A 14,907-nucleotide genomic window follows, 5' to 3' on the forward strand; every position below is an offset into this window, starting at 1 on the left:
CCCCCAGTGCCACTGTTACCTGTCAGAGACAGCCTCTGAGGATCCTGGCTGCGGAGCGGCCTGAGAGCTCATTAGCGCCGTGGGCCTCATCAGCTGCCACCCACGGAGCCAAACTGTGAAGATAACACTTCCATCCACAGATGAAATGAGAGTGTGACGGACCAGTGTGAACTGCAGCCCATTGGTGCTGATGCCAGGACCCTCCCGGGTTGCTGGGGAAGCAGGTCTAAGTCCCAGTTCCAAGCAGCAGGAGCTGTGACCAGACCCTCACCCTCCATGCAGGACCGAAGGCTTCTCCCTACCCCACTCAGCCCCGGGCTGGGGTCAGGGTAAGGGGAAACCGGGTGTGGGCACCAGTTAGAGCAACGAGGCATTGTCATGGAGGACCCTCCCCAGGCCTTCCCGAGGCGTGCTCTCCAGGTCGGACCGAGCTGCGGAATTGGGGACAAATGTAAACCGCGCGCTCCGCCCTCTCCACCATTTGCTTTTTGTCCCCATAAACTACTCTCCCAGGGAGCGACGACAGAGGAAGACCATTGCCCTTGGCGAACTGGGCGCGCGGCCACTCAAGCTCCCAGAGTTGAGCCCACGGGGCTGCTGCCTCCTGCGCCTCCTCCAGAGCTGGGGGTTCCAAGCCGGGAGGACAAGGGCTCCCCAGCCCGGCCTCCTCATCGTTTCCATTCGCCCCGCATCTGAGCATCACCACGCCCGCAGCGAAGCCTAGAGATGAGCCCATTCCTAGATGTGAACGCCAAGCTGGGGGCGGGGGGTAGGAGACGATTTGCGGGGTCACCCAGAAGGGCTCGAGGAGAATGGAGCATTTATTTTCAGGGCGCGCCCCTCGGAAGGGGATATTGAGGGGGCGCGTGGGCCCCAGAACACGGAGGCTGCAGGGCCCCGCGGCGTCGCCAGGCGCGCGGTTGCCGGGTGACCGGGCTGTTGACCCGCGGGCCGAATCCCAGAGGCAGGGCTGGCTGCGCGCTCGCCGCACCCACCATGGCCTCCCGCAGCGCGGGCACCCTACTGTCCGAGTTCAATGCCGCCTACGTGCCCCCTGCCCTCATGCCTGGGTAAGGCCCCCGCTCCCGGGCAGACCCGCGGTTCAGAGCCGTGGGGGGTAGGGGTGGGAGGATGGGGGGAGCCTCTCCCTCTCCCTCCACAAAACCCTCCTCCGTCCTGGAAACTCCGCCCCCGCGCCTTGGGGTTGGAAGGAACCCAGGAGCCAGTGTCTGGCCTGGCTGGGTGGTCTTCCCGGGAGGGGGCGGCGCTCCCTGTAGGCTGGGCGCCCGCGGGGACTCCCCAGACCCCCCTAGGTAGGAACTGGGTCCTAGCGGCACAGAATACACCCCACCCAGGCCGGGATCAGGGGAGCCCCAGTGGATGGGGGCCGAGTAAGGGGGAGCCCCAGTGGATGGGGGCCGGGTAAGGGAGAGCCCCAGTGGATGGGGGCCGGGATCAGAGGGAGGAGAGGGAGATGCCCAGGCAAGAGTGAGAAGGTGAGGAATCCCGAAAAGTGAGCAGGCTCTTCAGCCCCCAGCACAGTTTGGGGCACCCAGTGCAGCCTTGGCATTTGTCGTTTGCAGAAGTGAAGGAGACATGGTGGGCGCCTGGGGGCGGGGCTCAAAGACTCTGGCTAGCCCAGCAGGCAGCAGTAACGCCCAGTGGTGGGCGCTGTCCACGGGCCTGTGTTCCGTTCTTCACGCGCCCCCCCCCCACCCCCCAAGCTCAACTCATCCTCACAGTGTGTTGGCTTTGAGAGTGTCCAGCCCCAGGGCTATCTTGTCTTGAGAGGCAGGGTCAAACCTACCTTCTCTTTCTCTAGATCAGTGGTTCTCAACCTGTGGGTCGCGACCCCTTTGGGGGTCGAATGACCCTTTCACAGGGGCCGCCTAAGACCATCAGAAAACACATATATAATTAGATATTGTTTTTGTGATTAACCACTATGCATTAATTATGTTCAATTTGTAACAATGAAAATACATCCTGCATATCAATTATTTGCATGACGATTCATAACAGTAGCAAAATTACAGTTATGAAGTAACAATGAAAATAATTTTATGGTTGGGGGTCACCACAACATGAGGAATTGTATTAAAGGGTCGCGACATTAGGAAGGTTGAGAACCACTGCTCTAGATGCTTTCAAACTCCAAACATGTAAGATGCAAGTCTGATTGTTTTCCTCCGGCCTTTCCTCCCAAAGCGTCTGAGATTTGCGCTCCCAACCTCCTCTCCAAGGTATAGGATTGTCCTCTCTCTCCTACCAGTCAACACAGGCATCGAGGGCAGGGGCTGGGTTCTGAGAAGCCACCTGCACGGTGTCAGCACATCTGTATAAAACGAATGAGTGAGTGAGAGAGCGCAGGAATGAAGTGAATGTCTTGAGAGCTCTGCAGGCAGGTTTTCACGTGCTCGCTCTCCCCTGTGAACGGAAAAAACTGAAACATGAGCACACGACCTCGCCATATATTTTGTATGAAGTTTGGGTTGTTTCGAGGCACAGCAAGCAGGACATTGGAGGGGCTATGTCATTAAAGCCATTTCTGCGCACCGAGGCCGTGTAGCAAGGAGGGGCTGGTTCTGGAGTTTTGAATCCGCCCATTTGTGGTCAGGACCTTGGAGAGCTCAACTTGGGTTCCCACCGGACAAAGCTAATTTACCGGGTCACAGTTTCCCACTAATTCACTCATGTGGGCGCGCATTCATTTGGTAAAGATGTGTCCAGTGCTTGGGCTATGCCAGGCGTTGTATTAAGACAAAAACGGTTGGGGGGAGGGGAGGTGGGCCTTGAGGGTTTACAGCCTTGGAGAGTATGTTTATACCACATCCTGGGTGTTTATCATGAGGTTTGATTTTATACTTTGATATATTTTTTTCTTAAGCCCCTCCCCCCCGCGGTCTCTAGTTTGAATTAACTCTCCCCCATGTCCCCTCCACTCTGTGTAGGTCTGTGTGGGGGCGGGGTGAGGTGGAATGATTGTTTTAGAAGCAATCCCAGCATGCTTTCTGGCCACCACACTTGTGTGCAGTGTCCTCTGACCTGTGGCTGAGCTAGAGATTGTGATAACACGTGAATCGTAAACAAGGCCCTAAGCTTGGACTGGGCCAGTGTGAGCCGCTGAGCCTGGAGCTACTGCGTTCTCAGCTGGATCTTCCTGGGAGGGATGTGCCCTCCTGAAGATCCCCATCAGTGAGGGAAGAACTGAGTTGTCTCACCTTTCCAAATGCTGCCTCGCTGGCCATTTTGTTAACTTAATGGAAGAATCCGAGAGTTACACCACACTTGGATAATTATTATTTGTGTGTGTCTTTCCGGACATTAATCACAGGATTTCCAGTGCAGCCAGTCTCTTCTGACACGCAAATCACGCCCCTTCCCAGTTTCATTCACAGAAGCAGAGACTATCCACAGCAGTGAGGATCTCAGAGACCATGTAACCCAGCCCTCTCCTGTATTAGATGCCAGCACTGAGGTCCTGGGGGGACTTGCCTGAGCCCCAGGCGGGTGATGGAAGAGCTGGGCTGGAGCCAGCTCCCTGATGCCCTGTGGAAGCATCTCGAGCCCCCATGTATGAGCACCTACTATGTGGCAGGCACTGTGCTAGGCTCTTTACAAACCTTTAAGGTCATTCAGCAAGTTGCTCAGTCAGGTCTTTGTGATTTCAACACCCTCTCCCCCGATCCCTCCAATTATTAGCTATTATCCTAAGATCCCTGCAGTGTTCAAGGCTTGATTCCAGGCACCATGGGAAACAGGATGCTTGTCTTCAGACTAGTTGGCCAGGATGCTGCTTCGCGCCCCTTGCTGCTCTGGGTGGCACAGCCCTCAAGCACCTTGCACTGTCTGGCCTGTGTCCATCCTTGCAGTGAGCAGAGAACCCTTGGGGCAGAGTCCCTGGGATGGCAAAGCCTTGTAAGGGGTAAGACTGGCCCAGTGACTGACACTCTGTGCCTCCTGCTTGCAGGTCAGATCTGGTGACATCCATTTCCTTGCCCTGTCTCCCACCGCACCGCACCGGGACCTCAGTGCAAACACTTGCCCTGATGCTGTGCATTCATTCATGCCCTGACTGCTTCTGCCCCTGGTGCCCATAGCTCCTGCCCAGGAGGGAGGGCAGGAGGACTTGCATCCCAGTCCCTCCCTCCATCTGCCTGGAGTGGCAGCTGTGCCCATATCTGCCTCTGGGCCCTGAAATCAGTGCATTCTACACTTGCCATTGTCAAGGGGAGGGGGCCCCACAAGGTGGCTGTGCCCCCTTCCGTGGAACCCCATACAACAGACAGGCAAACCAGGGTTGAGCTGGTAATGTTTAACAACCAGCTCTCTGGGGAGAAAAAGCCTTGATTTGTAGCATTCGCTCACATCTGTGCTATAAATACTCCTGCCACAGCTGATCTCAAGCGATCAATATGATGTCACTGAACAGAGCTGGAAAGAGATGTGCAGCAGACCCGCAGCACACGAAGTCCCACCATACAGATGCAGTTACCCCAAGGACACAGACAGTAGTGAAGTGTATAAAATAATTAGGAAGTGATGAGTTTTGAGTATTTATTACCATTATTTTTAATATAATTTATTTAACTGTAACTTTAATTTCATTTTTAATGCTGGTCCATTTAACAACAGGTTTGCAAAAATCCCCAAAATTTAGCTATTGGCTCTCTTGAGCCAGTATGAGCCGATGTACGCTGCCCCCAGCCCACCCCTGCCTGCTCCGGCCAACTCCTTCGGCCCGAGATCTCCCCTCCCAGGGTGAGAGAGGTGCAGCCCAGGTGAGGGGAAGGGGGGGCAGATTTGGCAGCTGCGTTTCCGAAGCACCTTCCATTTCCGCCCAGGCTCTGGCTCTGGCTCTGGAGGCGCAGGCCCGGGGACAGACTGGTGCATCCTGGGGCACAAACAGAGGCTCTCTGCTCCGGAGGATGCAGGTGTGTCCAGACAGCAACCGATGCCTCTCGCACCTTCCTGAAAACAGGGGTCATGGGCCCTGGAGAGAGACCTGGGCTCTGTGACAGGGACCCTGGGCTGCAGAAGAATCATCAGCCCCTAGAAATGTGCCTCCATTTGTCAGTTCAATTCAACAAATATTTACAGGGTGCCATCTACTGAGTGCCAGGCGTGCCAGGGATGAATGAAGATGTGAGTAGAACGCAGCCCCTCTGCCCACGGAGCTTACAGTTCAGAAGGAAAGAACATGCTAAGGGCCCAGGTAACTACCACAGCAGAATGCGGACTGGCCGTACGAGAGGCACAAAGAGCAAAGACAGTTCCCCGGAGGGGCCAGGCCTGGTTCCTGGGCGGGTCAGAAGAGGCTCTAGGACAGCGGTTCTCAACCTGTGGGTCGTGACCCCTTGGGCGGTCGAACGACCCTTTCACAGGGGTCGCCTAAGACCATCCTGCATATCAGATATTTACATGACGATTCATAACAGTAGCAACATTACAGTTATGAAGTAGCAACAAAAATAATTTTATGGTTGGGTCACAACATGAGGAACTGTATTTAAAGGGCCAGAAGGTTGAGAACCACTGCTCTAGGAGGAGGGGTATGGGAAATGCTCCTTGAGGGATGGGTGAGAGCACATGTGGGCAGAGGAGGAGAGCAGGGTCTTTGGGCGGAGGGGTGGCCGGAGGGGTAGGGGTGCCGGCAGTATACGCGTCCACAACAGCAAGGGGCCTGTCTGGCTGGAGTGGAAACGCTGCCTGCGGCGTGAAAGGGGTCGGCGAGACTGGATAGGCCTTTCGCAGAGGCTCACGTCAAGCAGGGCCTTGAGCGCCTGGTCCGGTTTGCTCTTAATTTCATAGGCAGTGGGGAGCCAGCCGGGAAGGCTTTGCTCAGGGGAGGGACCTGCAGGAAGTGCCGTGGAGAAGAGGGCGCACGTGGAAGGAGGACACACTAATAGTAACAAGTTAATTAGTTAATAGGGCTGCTCAGGGGATCCCGACGGCTCGTGGTAATTAATTTCCATGTTAGCTACGGGGCCAACCTGGGGTATGAAGAGGCAGGGAGGGGCTGCTCCCTGTCCCACAGTAACCACCATGGACTTGAGGATGCGCGTGTGATCATTGCCCGGGGGCCGGCCGAGCACTTCTGTGGTGTGCAGGGGGGTGAGGCAGACGGGAGCGCGGAAGGGGCCCAGGCGGGGGTGTGGTGGCACCGCAGGGGCTGTTGGATGCCCGGTCATGAGACCTGCCATTCCCCTGTTCCTCTCCACATCCACCTGCTACACGACCAACAACACGGGCCTTCGAAGGCTCTCCACCTGGACTGCACGGGTCACGCTCAAGGCACACACATGTGCACACACAGATACAGAGGTAGGCAGCCCTGGCGTGCCCGCTGAGTGGAACTAAATGAGCACATTTGCACGTGTGCACGCACACATGCCCCTCCCAGAGCGAGTTCTGAACAGAATCCGGGCAGAACCTCGCTGCAGAGGAGAGGGCTTCTGTTCCATTGGCATGCAAATGCCTTGGCATTCAAAGAAGGTGGAGAAGCGGAGCAGAGGGGGAGTGCGCAGGGAGCTGGGGGTGGCGGAGAGAAGAATCACAGAACACGTCACATTTCTATAGCTACTTTCTTTAGAGGAGCGCAAAGGCCACTGTGGGTGGCATGCTTTGTGGCAGAGCCAAGCCCCTTGGGAAACCGCATTCCGGGACACGGTGCCCCGGGTTTCTGGACTTCTGCTGCCGCCAGAGAACAGTTATTAAAACCTTGTCATATGTCAGGGGCTGTGTAGGTGCTGGGGGTAAAGGAGAACGCAGGATAGCAGAGGAAATGAACTACCATGGGTCTGTGGGGATGAAGGATCATCCTACTGTGAAGCAGAGATGTTGGTAGAGGGTGTGTGGTCAGGGAAGGTGGCAGAGGGCCCTGGCCCAGTGAGTGAGGGGGAAGTGCCCTGAGGGGTGGGAGGAGAGAGGCTTGGAGGCTTGGAGAGCAGGTGGGGCCCCAGGGATGCGAGTAACATTCCTGGGCACAGGGCCCCCGTGGGGAAGGGATACGAGAGGTGGGCCCCGTGACCTGCAGCGCGTTGGAGAAAGATCGATCTGGCATCCGTGTAGAAGTTGGGCTGGAAGGGATGAAACTTGGCCTAGGACACGAACTAGGAGATCCGAGACTGTCCAGATGAGCAATGAGGAAGGCCTTAGCAGGTGGGACAGAGGACAGTGGGAAGGCCCTAATGAGGGAGCACGCAAGACTCGGGGAGGAGCTGGGTGTGGAGGAGCAGGGACTCCTGGTTCCTGGTGGATCTGGGGGACCCGGGGGTGGGGGGCCTGAACCAGGACGAGATATCCAGGAGGAGGAGCAGGCGAGTGTCAGTCGTTCTGAGTGTGGAGTCTGGGGCTGAGCCCTGGTGGACGGCTGGGGGTGTGGGTCTCAGCCACAGATCTGGGTGACCTTGGCGATGGAAGTCTACCACGGATGAGCTCCCCCAGAGGGAGTGGGTCTCTGAAAAGAGAAGAGAACTCTGGGTAACACCAGCTCCCGGAAGATGGGCGGGGGAAGCGAGCCAGACCCCAGTCTGCCCCCTCCACACTGAGGTTCTCCTCAAAGCCTCAGTCAGTGCAAACCCTCCATGGAGCTCCCCGCCCCCCCATGGGAATGGGCCTTCCCCCCTTTAATAACATTAGAGCCCCGACACAGCACAGCCCCTGCACACCCCACACTCAATAATACCGAATGAGGAGGTAGGCTCGGGAGGGAGGGCTGAGCCGGGTGGACCTTGGTAATTCCCTAAACACCCAGCACTGTGCCAGCACATAGTAGGTTCCCAACAAAGGAACTCTTAATGCCATCTGACTCTTAGCAAAAAGGTGCATGTACAAAGAAGAAAGCAACCATGCCACCCCACCCCCTCAATCCAAACACCTAGCATTCACCAGAATTAGCCTTCGGTGCACCTCAGTCCAGGTTTCTCCTTATGAGTGTAGTCAGATAAAAGACGACATGGACGGCCCCAGCTGGCGTGGCTCAGTGGTTGAGCATTGGCCTGTGAACCAGGAGATCACAGTTTGCTTCCCAGGCAGGGCGCATGCCTAGCTCAATCCCCAGTGGGGAGCAGGCAGGAGGCAGCTGACTGATGATTATCTCTCATCATTGATGCTTCTGTCTCTCTCTCCCTCTCCCTTCCTCTCTGAAATCTATAAAAAGATATGTTTTTTTAAAAAGATGGGTGGATGATAGGAAGATAGACAAGGCAATTTTACAAAAATATAATCATACTGAATGAGGGGTTACTTTAGCGTGAAAAGCATGAAACTTAATCGTACTAGAATTAACTGAAGAGAAAGATACTGACATGAAATGGAAAAATAGCTCGGCTTAGATAAATGCTAATTCATCACAGGAGATATTAGTTCATAAAAGATCCCTCTGAAGGAGAGAGACAGAGAGAATATGAAAACCACCAGGGGGTTAGAGTCATGATGGTGTGTGTGTTTAATGACATGTTTCCATTTTAGATGCCATGGGCTGACTGCTTTAGAAATTCTTAGTAAGTGCACTTCCATCTCCCCTCTACCCACCCCCTAATTTCTGTTGTTTAAACTACTTTTTACTTTGCCAGGCTTTACATTTGCTTTCTGTTCTGCAACCAGCCTTCACCTGGCCGCTCTTCTTAGTTCTGTCCTTAAACAGATTGGAAGCTAACCACCAGTCATTCTAACAGTGTCTGTATTATTGTGTTGGTTTTTTTTCGTTTGCATCATCTCTTAGTTGGCAGGATTTTGTCACCGAACACTATTTTCCCAAAGAGGGGCACAGCTGAGGGAGAGGGGTACCCACGTTTCTGACTCGGACATCTGGGAGGTGCTCTTCAATGAGATGAGATATTGGGGAAGGTGAGGCTGGGAGATGATGCCCGGGGGACACCCAAGGGAGATGTTTTGTGTGCAACTGTCTGCAGGAGTCTGAAGCTTGGCGGGAACTTCTGGACTGGATGTGTAGACTGGGGGTCATCTGCACATAGGTGAGGGTTAAGGCCACGGCACACACATCACCCCTCTGGTCCGGAGGACATGAGCAGAGGAGGAACAAAATGAGGAGGACATTGAGAAGGAACAGGTCAGAGATGTAGGTGACAGCCAACAGAAAATATGAGAGGACATGGACAATACCAAGAGCGGAGTTTCAAGAAGAGAGGGCAACCACGTCCGATGCTGCAGGAAGGCCGCTGGTGGCCCAGTCAAGAGCCAATCAGTGGCATCGGGGGCGGGGCCAGGTTTCAGGGGCTGAGGAGCCAAGGGAAGCCCTCAGCTGTGCTCACGGGGGAAAGCTTTGATCTCTGTCCTGCACCGCAGTCTGATGCTCACGCTTTTGGGAAGTTGCTAGTTCTCCCCTTGTTTTGCCTAAACAAGGCCGTGGCTTTCGGTGTGTCTCCCTTCCCCGGGGGGCTGAGCGCACGGTGTCTGCTGTGCTGTCTGTGTCCCCCGTCCTGCTCAGTGTCCAGTCCGCCTCACGGCCTCCTTGGCTGCAGAGGGACAGCTCTCCGAGCTCCGGGACCTGGCCAGCTCCAGGCTGCACCGTGTGCGGCCTCCTCCTGGGAGCGACGCTGGAGCTCTCCAAGCCCAGGCCCCACACACTCAGCACGTGTCCCTGCTGCCCCCACCATCTTCTCGCAGTCTCTCGGCCTCTTGACGAAATAACTGCAGAAGCTCAGAGCTGCAGGAGACCTCACATCTTCAGCCCCCGAAGGGGGCCATCGAGGGAGAGTGATTTGCCTACAGCCTTGCTGAGGGCGTCAGGACAGAAGTCACTGTTTCCGACCCCTGTGTGAGCCTCTGGTCTGGAGATGTGGCCACCCTAGAGGTCTAGGGCATGAAGAGGTCCACAATCTCTTTCACTCATTTTCTCCCCGCCCCCACCCAGGGACTGAGATGGACAGTGCGCCGTAGGAAGCCTCTCAAGACCCACTGGCCTCACCCCCAGTTTTAAGGGCCTCCTGTGGAGGTGGCCCTGGAGCCCTTCCCTGACCTCTCCCTCCCCCCCTCTGCTGTCACAGATACAGAGGCCATGTTCCTGGTGTGGCCTCCTCCTTCGGTTCCACCTACGGCACCACCACCTTCAAGTACTTCCAGGACTACCGCAATGCAGCCATGGAGAAGAGCCACACTCACTTCTGCAAAGGCGGCCACTTCCCGACCATCTTCTCCCCAAGCCCCAGCCTCACACAGAGTCACTGTGCCCGCTGGCTGCTCAAGCCCACCTACACCCGCTTCAACCTGGACAGTGACCGCTCCCTCGAGCTCACCCGCTTCTACCAGGTGGGCTGGGCCAGGGGAGACCTCTCACCCCCAGAGCCCCGATCTCCCCTCACCCAGGGGCTCCAGTGACTCTTGCCCCTGCTCCCCCACCACCGACGGGAGAGTTGGAGCCTTTGGGGATGTGCCCGCCCTCGCCTCTGCCCTGTGGCCTCTCGGCCCTGTGGACCCTTCCTTATCTCCTCCCTGAGTGAAAGGCCGAAAATTCATCCCCAACATGAGCCATGCATGCACAAAGGGACCACTAAGTGCCCACCTAGCTCCAGCCCCAAGTCTGCTCTCACCTGGACATGCCCACCTGGAGCCAGGTGCCCACCTGACATCTCCTGCTCCACCGAAACTGGACCCTAATTGCCCCGGAAGGAAGAGGCAAATGGAGGGGGCCTGCCCACACCCCAGTGTTCTTGTCTGGTTGCTCTGGCCTGGTGCCGACCTGTCCTTGCAGGCATGGTGCTTGGCTACCTCTGTGGGGGCCGGGCTCATCCTCTGCTTGGTCCTGGAAACCTCACTCTCACTCACCCCCTTGCAAATGTCCCTCCCTCCTGGTCAAGGACATGGGTGCACAGGGAGCTCCAGGGAGGGGACCCGGTGGATGCCGTCAGACTCCGAGGTGCTGGGGGGCCATCTCAGTGGGCCTGGGGAGGTCTTGCTCTCCATCTTGGCTCTCACTCAGAGCATGGTCCGTCCAGGAGGGAGGGAGAGGGAGAAAGAAAGACACGGAGCGTACCCGTGCCACCTGCTGAGCCGGGCCTCGCCTGCCTCACCTCTGCTGGTCACTTGTCTCATTTACTCTCCATAGGGAAGCTGGGGGGTGGGGTGCGTGTTCTCATCCCCATTAGACAGATGAGAAGCCGGGCCCGGAGAGGGCACCCCGCTGGGGACTCCTGGGGGCACCAGGGGAGACAGACACCCCCCCTGCTCAGGTACAGCCAGGCGGGGACTGCAGGTGCCCACGGTCACTCCTGCACACTCACCACCGGCCATCTCTTTCCCGGTCCCCTGTAGCTGGCACAGCAGCATCGACATCACTATCGAGACAAGACAGGCCTGGTGCCCCGCGTCCCCTACTTCGTGCTGCCTGTGGAGGAGCGGGAGCGGTACCCCATCCCCACCGACCTGTGAGTGCCTGCCTTCCCTCCGTCCATGCATTTAACAAACACATGTCCTCAGGGCACCTGCCCTCAGCCAGGCATGCGGGCGCCCAGACTGAGAAATGAGTTAAGACCTTGCCCTCAAGCAGTGGTTCTCAACCTTCTGGCCCTTTAAATACAGTTCCTCATATTGTGACCCAACCATAAAATTATTTTCGTTGCTACTTCATAACCGTAATGTTGCTACTGTTATGAATCGTCATGTTAATATCTGATATGCAGGATGGTCTGAGGCGACCCCTGTGAAAGGGCCGTTCGACCGCCAAAGGGATCGCGACCCACAGGTTGAGAACCGCTGCAAAGGGTCAGGGTTCTGGAAGCCTCAGGATGCTAGGAACCTAGCCAGATGCACTGGGAGTTTGGGAGCAAACACCTGAATTTTTGCTGGGCTGCATGAGTAGCTTTTTCCTTGAAACGGCAGCCAAACGCTGGTGCAGAGCCTTGAGCAGCAAGGAGCTGCTGCCCTCTGATGGACATGGAGGGTACTACCCAGAACAGGGAATCAGTGCCTGGACCCCAACCAGACTTGGAAAGTGTTCTCTTAAGGACTTGAAATAGCTTTCAAAGTCCAACCGTCCATATGACAAAATAGGAAAGTCCCTCAATGCCTGCACCTCACTGCTTTCGTCCGGGAGAGACGTTCCCCCTGCAAAATGATCGGGCACACGGTTCCTCACTCTCCCTCCTGATGCCCAGGCAGGGAGATCAGAAGTCTGTGCCATCCAGGTGTCATGTGGGGTAGGGGGCATCAGGAGGTCAGCGGGCAGATCTTGGCCTTCTAACTCCATTCTGACCCCTTGCTTACCTCACGAGCTCTGAGCCTGGCCATCATCATTGTTGATAAAGCAGCAACTCTTTCCGTAGAGGTTCTCTCTGCAATACAGATGAGCTCGTTTTATAAATAGGAGCTCTGAGGCTTAGCAATAGTCTTGGAAATGTGTGCCAGGTGGCAAGTCTGGTGGGAGGCAGAACCTGGAGGAACCCAGGTCTCCTGATGCCAGCTCTAGGGCCCCGGGTTAGCCATCTCCTTGGGGTGGCTCTGAGTCCGTCCAAACCTGGAGACAGTGTGGGGCCTTTCCTGGAGTCAGATCTCCTCTAGAAACCACTCTGGGCAGGATTTTCACCCCCCACAGCTGTGGGGATCCCAGGACACCCCAGCTTTGTTTCTTCTCCAAAATGCCTGGCAACCTGTCCTGCTGCTGATGGCTTCATGCCCAATACAGAGGCCCACCCAGGTGGTAGGGAGTGAGAGGGTCAGCGCCTGCATTCAGCCCTTTCCTAGATTGCCTCATGGCCTTCCATGAATTTCATCACCACCACCACCATCACCAACACTATTGCAGCTATCACCACCACCACCACCATCACCAACACCATCATTGTCATCACCATCATCACCACCACCACCAACACCATCACCCTTACCATTTCTTATAACATTTGTTTTGTGTCTGCTCCTTGTCCAGCATTATGTTACGTGCTTTGTATGCATTGCATCATTTACTCCTCAACAGAAAGCTAAGAGGGAGGTACCAACATCAGTTTGTTTGATATGTATACACTTCTAGCAAGAGTTGGGCCAGAAGCCATCCCAGGTCTGTCTGACATCCACGTCTTCACTCTTAGCCGCTCTACTGTTGTGCAAATATAAGTTATGTCAAGTGCAGGGTGAGGTCACATGTCAAGCTGATGAGCGACCAGCAGGGTCGGGGTCACCGTGGGCTGGGAAATGGGCAGCTGGAGCTGTGGCTGGGCACTGTCACCCTCCCTCCCTGGCATAACACTGACATTGTCTTCACCCCCAGGCCTCCTCTGAGCGCGAAGAATAAGTGGCACCTTTTTAGAGCCTCCCCCGAGAACCGGAAGGTCTACCAGACGTTCCCGTCGGGGAAGAGGGTCTCCTACCAGGAGCGGCAGAGAAGAGACGCCTACTTTGAGTTCAGATCGTGATGCCCGAGAGCCGTGGCCTTAACCGGACTGGCTCTTTGGAATAAAATCTCTACCATGACCATCCCACACTCCTCTCCTCTGAGCCCCAGGGGCACGTGGCCGCAGCAGGGCAGTATCTGAGGATCACGTGGCACTAGGTCTTCAGGGCTGTGGAAAGCTCAGCCCAAGGGGTTCAAGCCGAGATAAAGTGGTGCCCGGGGACCTGCTCATCCACGTCTCCCCCTGAGCTGAAGGAGGTAGAACTGAGAACTGCAGGGCTCCTGAGTCTCAGGTGCAAAAATACCTTCCACCTGCCTCCACTGGTGTCATCGAGGAAGCCCCGTTAGCCCATGTCTGAGAATGAAGGTGAGGGGACCTCAGACAGTGGCACTGGGTGTCATCTGCAAAGGAAGCTCCGTCCAGGCCCTGGCTCAGCATTGTTCAGTCCACACAATAACGTGTAAGAGAAGTGAAGTTATTGATAAAGACACCGAGGCTCAGAGACGTTGCCCAGGCTACACAGCTTGGAAATGATACCGTCAGGGTTTGAACCCAGGTCTGACCCCCAAGTCCTGGTTTTTCTACTACACATCCTCCCTAGGGTCCATGTGGAGGCTGAGGGGCAGGGGTGACGCAGCCCTTGGGATCCCAAAGGACTCCGTGGTGCCCGGGAGAAGCGCACCTCCCTGTGTTCTCCCCAGACTGGCATGGACAGGCTGGTTTGCCATCTCCCCCCGGGACAGGAAGGGGAGACCCAGGATGGAGCCACTCTTTAAGAAATCTTGATGTTTCAGGAACCTCTGGGCCAGAAGTGGGCCCTGGGAATGGGTTCTGAGGCCACATGCCTGAGGTGGCCAGGGAGGGCCAGGGTCCGGAGTGCCTGCTCTCTCCAGGCTGCTGCTTTCTACCTCCTGGGAGGCTGCCTGCCTGGGACAGGGGACAGGATGTGGGTGACAGCCCCTCAGTGGACAGGATCTGGGATGGGCGCCTCCGGCCAGGTGTGTACCACAGGATTCCTCCAACATTCCAGGGTCCCTGGATTTGATCAAGGGACTCCAAACAGCAACAGGGCCCTTATTACCCATGAATAGTGAGACAGGACCTGAAGGCAAAGGGACCACAGCAGGTTCAAGTACAGAGGGTGGAACCGCCCTTCCTGAGAGCCAGCATTTAGACCCCTCCCCCAGGACAGTGTAAGTAAGAAAAACCATGTTCCCACCAGATAGGCATCTAACAGCTCTCAGAGACCCCAGAGGGGCTCCTCCTGTGTCCCGGGGTCCCTGACCAGCTGCACCCCAAAGGGTCCCCGTGGGGGCCAAATTCATTCCAGGGCTTGGCCAAAGAGCAAAGCAAATAAACCCTGAATTCTGGTCACACACTCTCACATCCCAAGGGCGCCAAGATGTCTTCTCCCTCGACCAGGGCTGGGAAGCCGGGCGCCAACTGGAATGAGCGCTATGAGTACCTCTCTGTACAGGCTGTGTGGAGAGGTGCGAGGAAAGGGGTCGAGGTAAGGGGTGGGGGGCTCCAGTGAAGGGAGGGAGGACGCATCTCTTCC

The 14,907-nt window shown here is 56.2% G+C and overlaps 1 protein-coding gene across 1 annotated transcript; it reads left to right on the forward strand.

Annotated features, from left to right (window-relative positions):
• Window positions 1-996: 996 nt before the first annotated feature.
• On the forward strand, window positions 997-13,492 carry CIMIP2C (ciliary microtubule inner protein 2C). The gene is made up of 4 exons (XM_070428386.1): window positions 997-1,070; window positions 10,011-10,272; window positions 11,275-11,387; window positions 13,226-13,492. Exons 1-4 carry the CDS (start codon window positions 997-999, stop codon window positions 13,368-13,370), a joined length of 594 nt encoding a protein of 197 aa, XP_070284487.1. The 3' UTR covers window positions 13,371-13,492.
• The last annotated feature ends 1,415 nt before the right edge of the window (window positions 13,493-14,907 follow it).

The sequence above is a fragment of the Myotis yumanensis genome, unplaced genomic scaffold, assembly GCF_028538775.1.
Source record: "Myotis yumanensis isolate MYYU_CA2020_CCGP unplaced genomic scaffold, mMyoYum1.0.hap1 SCAF_11, whole genome shotgun sequence".
NCBI classification, from domain to species: domain Eukaryota; kingdom Metazoa; phylum Chordata; class Mammalia; order Chiroptera; family Vespertilionidae; genus Myotis; species Myotis yumanensis.

Coding starts and splice junctions, on each gene's coding strand:
- CIMIP2C (XM_070428386.1), top strand. CDS start 997: ATGGCCTCCCGCAGCGCGGGCACCCTACTGTCCGAGTTCAATGCCGCC. Junction 1,071..10,010: donor CCCCCTGCCCTCATGCCTGG/GTAAGGCCCCCG, acceptor CTGCTGTCACAG/ATACAGAGGCCATGTTCCTG. Junction 10,273..11,274: donor AGCTCACCCGCTTCTACCAG/GTGGGCTGGGCC, acceptor GGTCCCCTGTAG/CTGGCACAGCAGCATCGACA.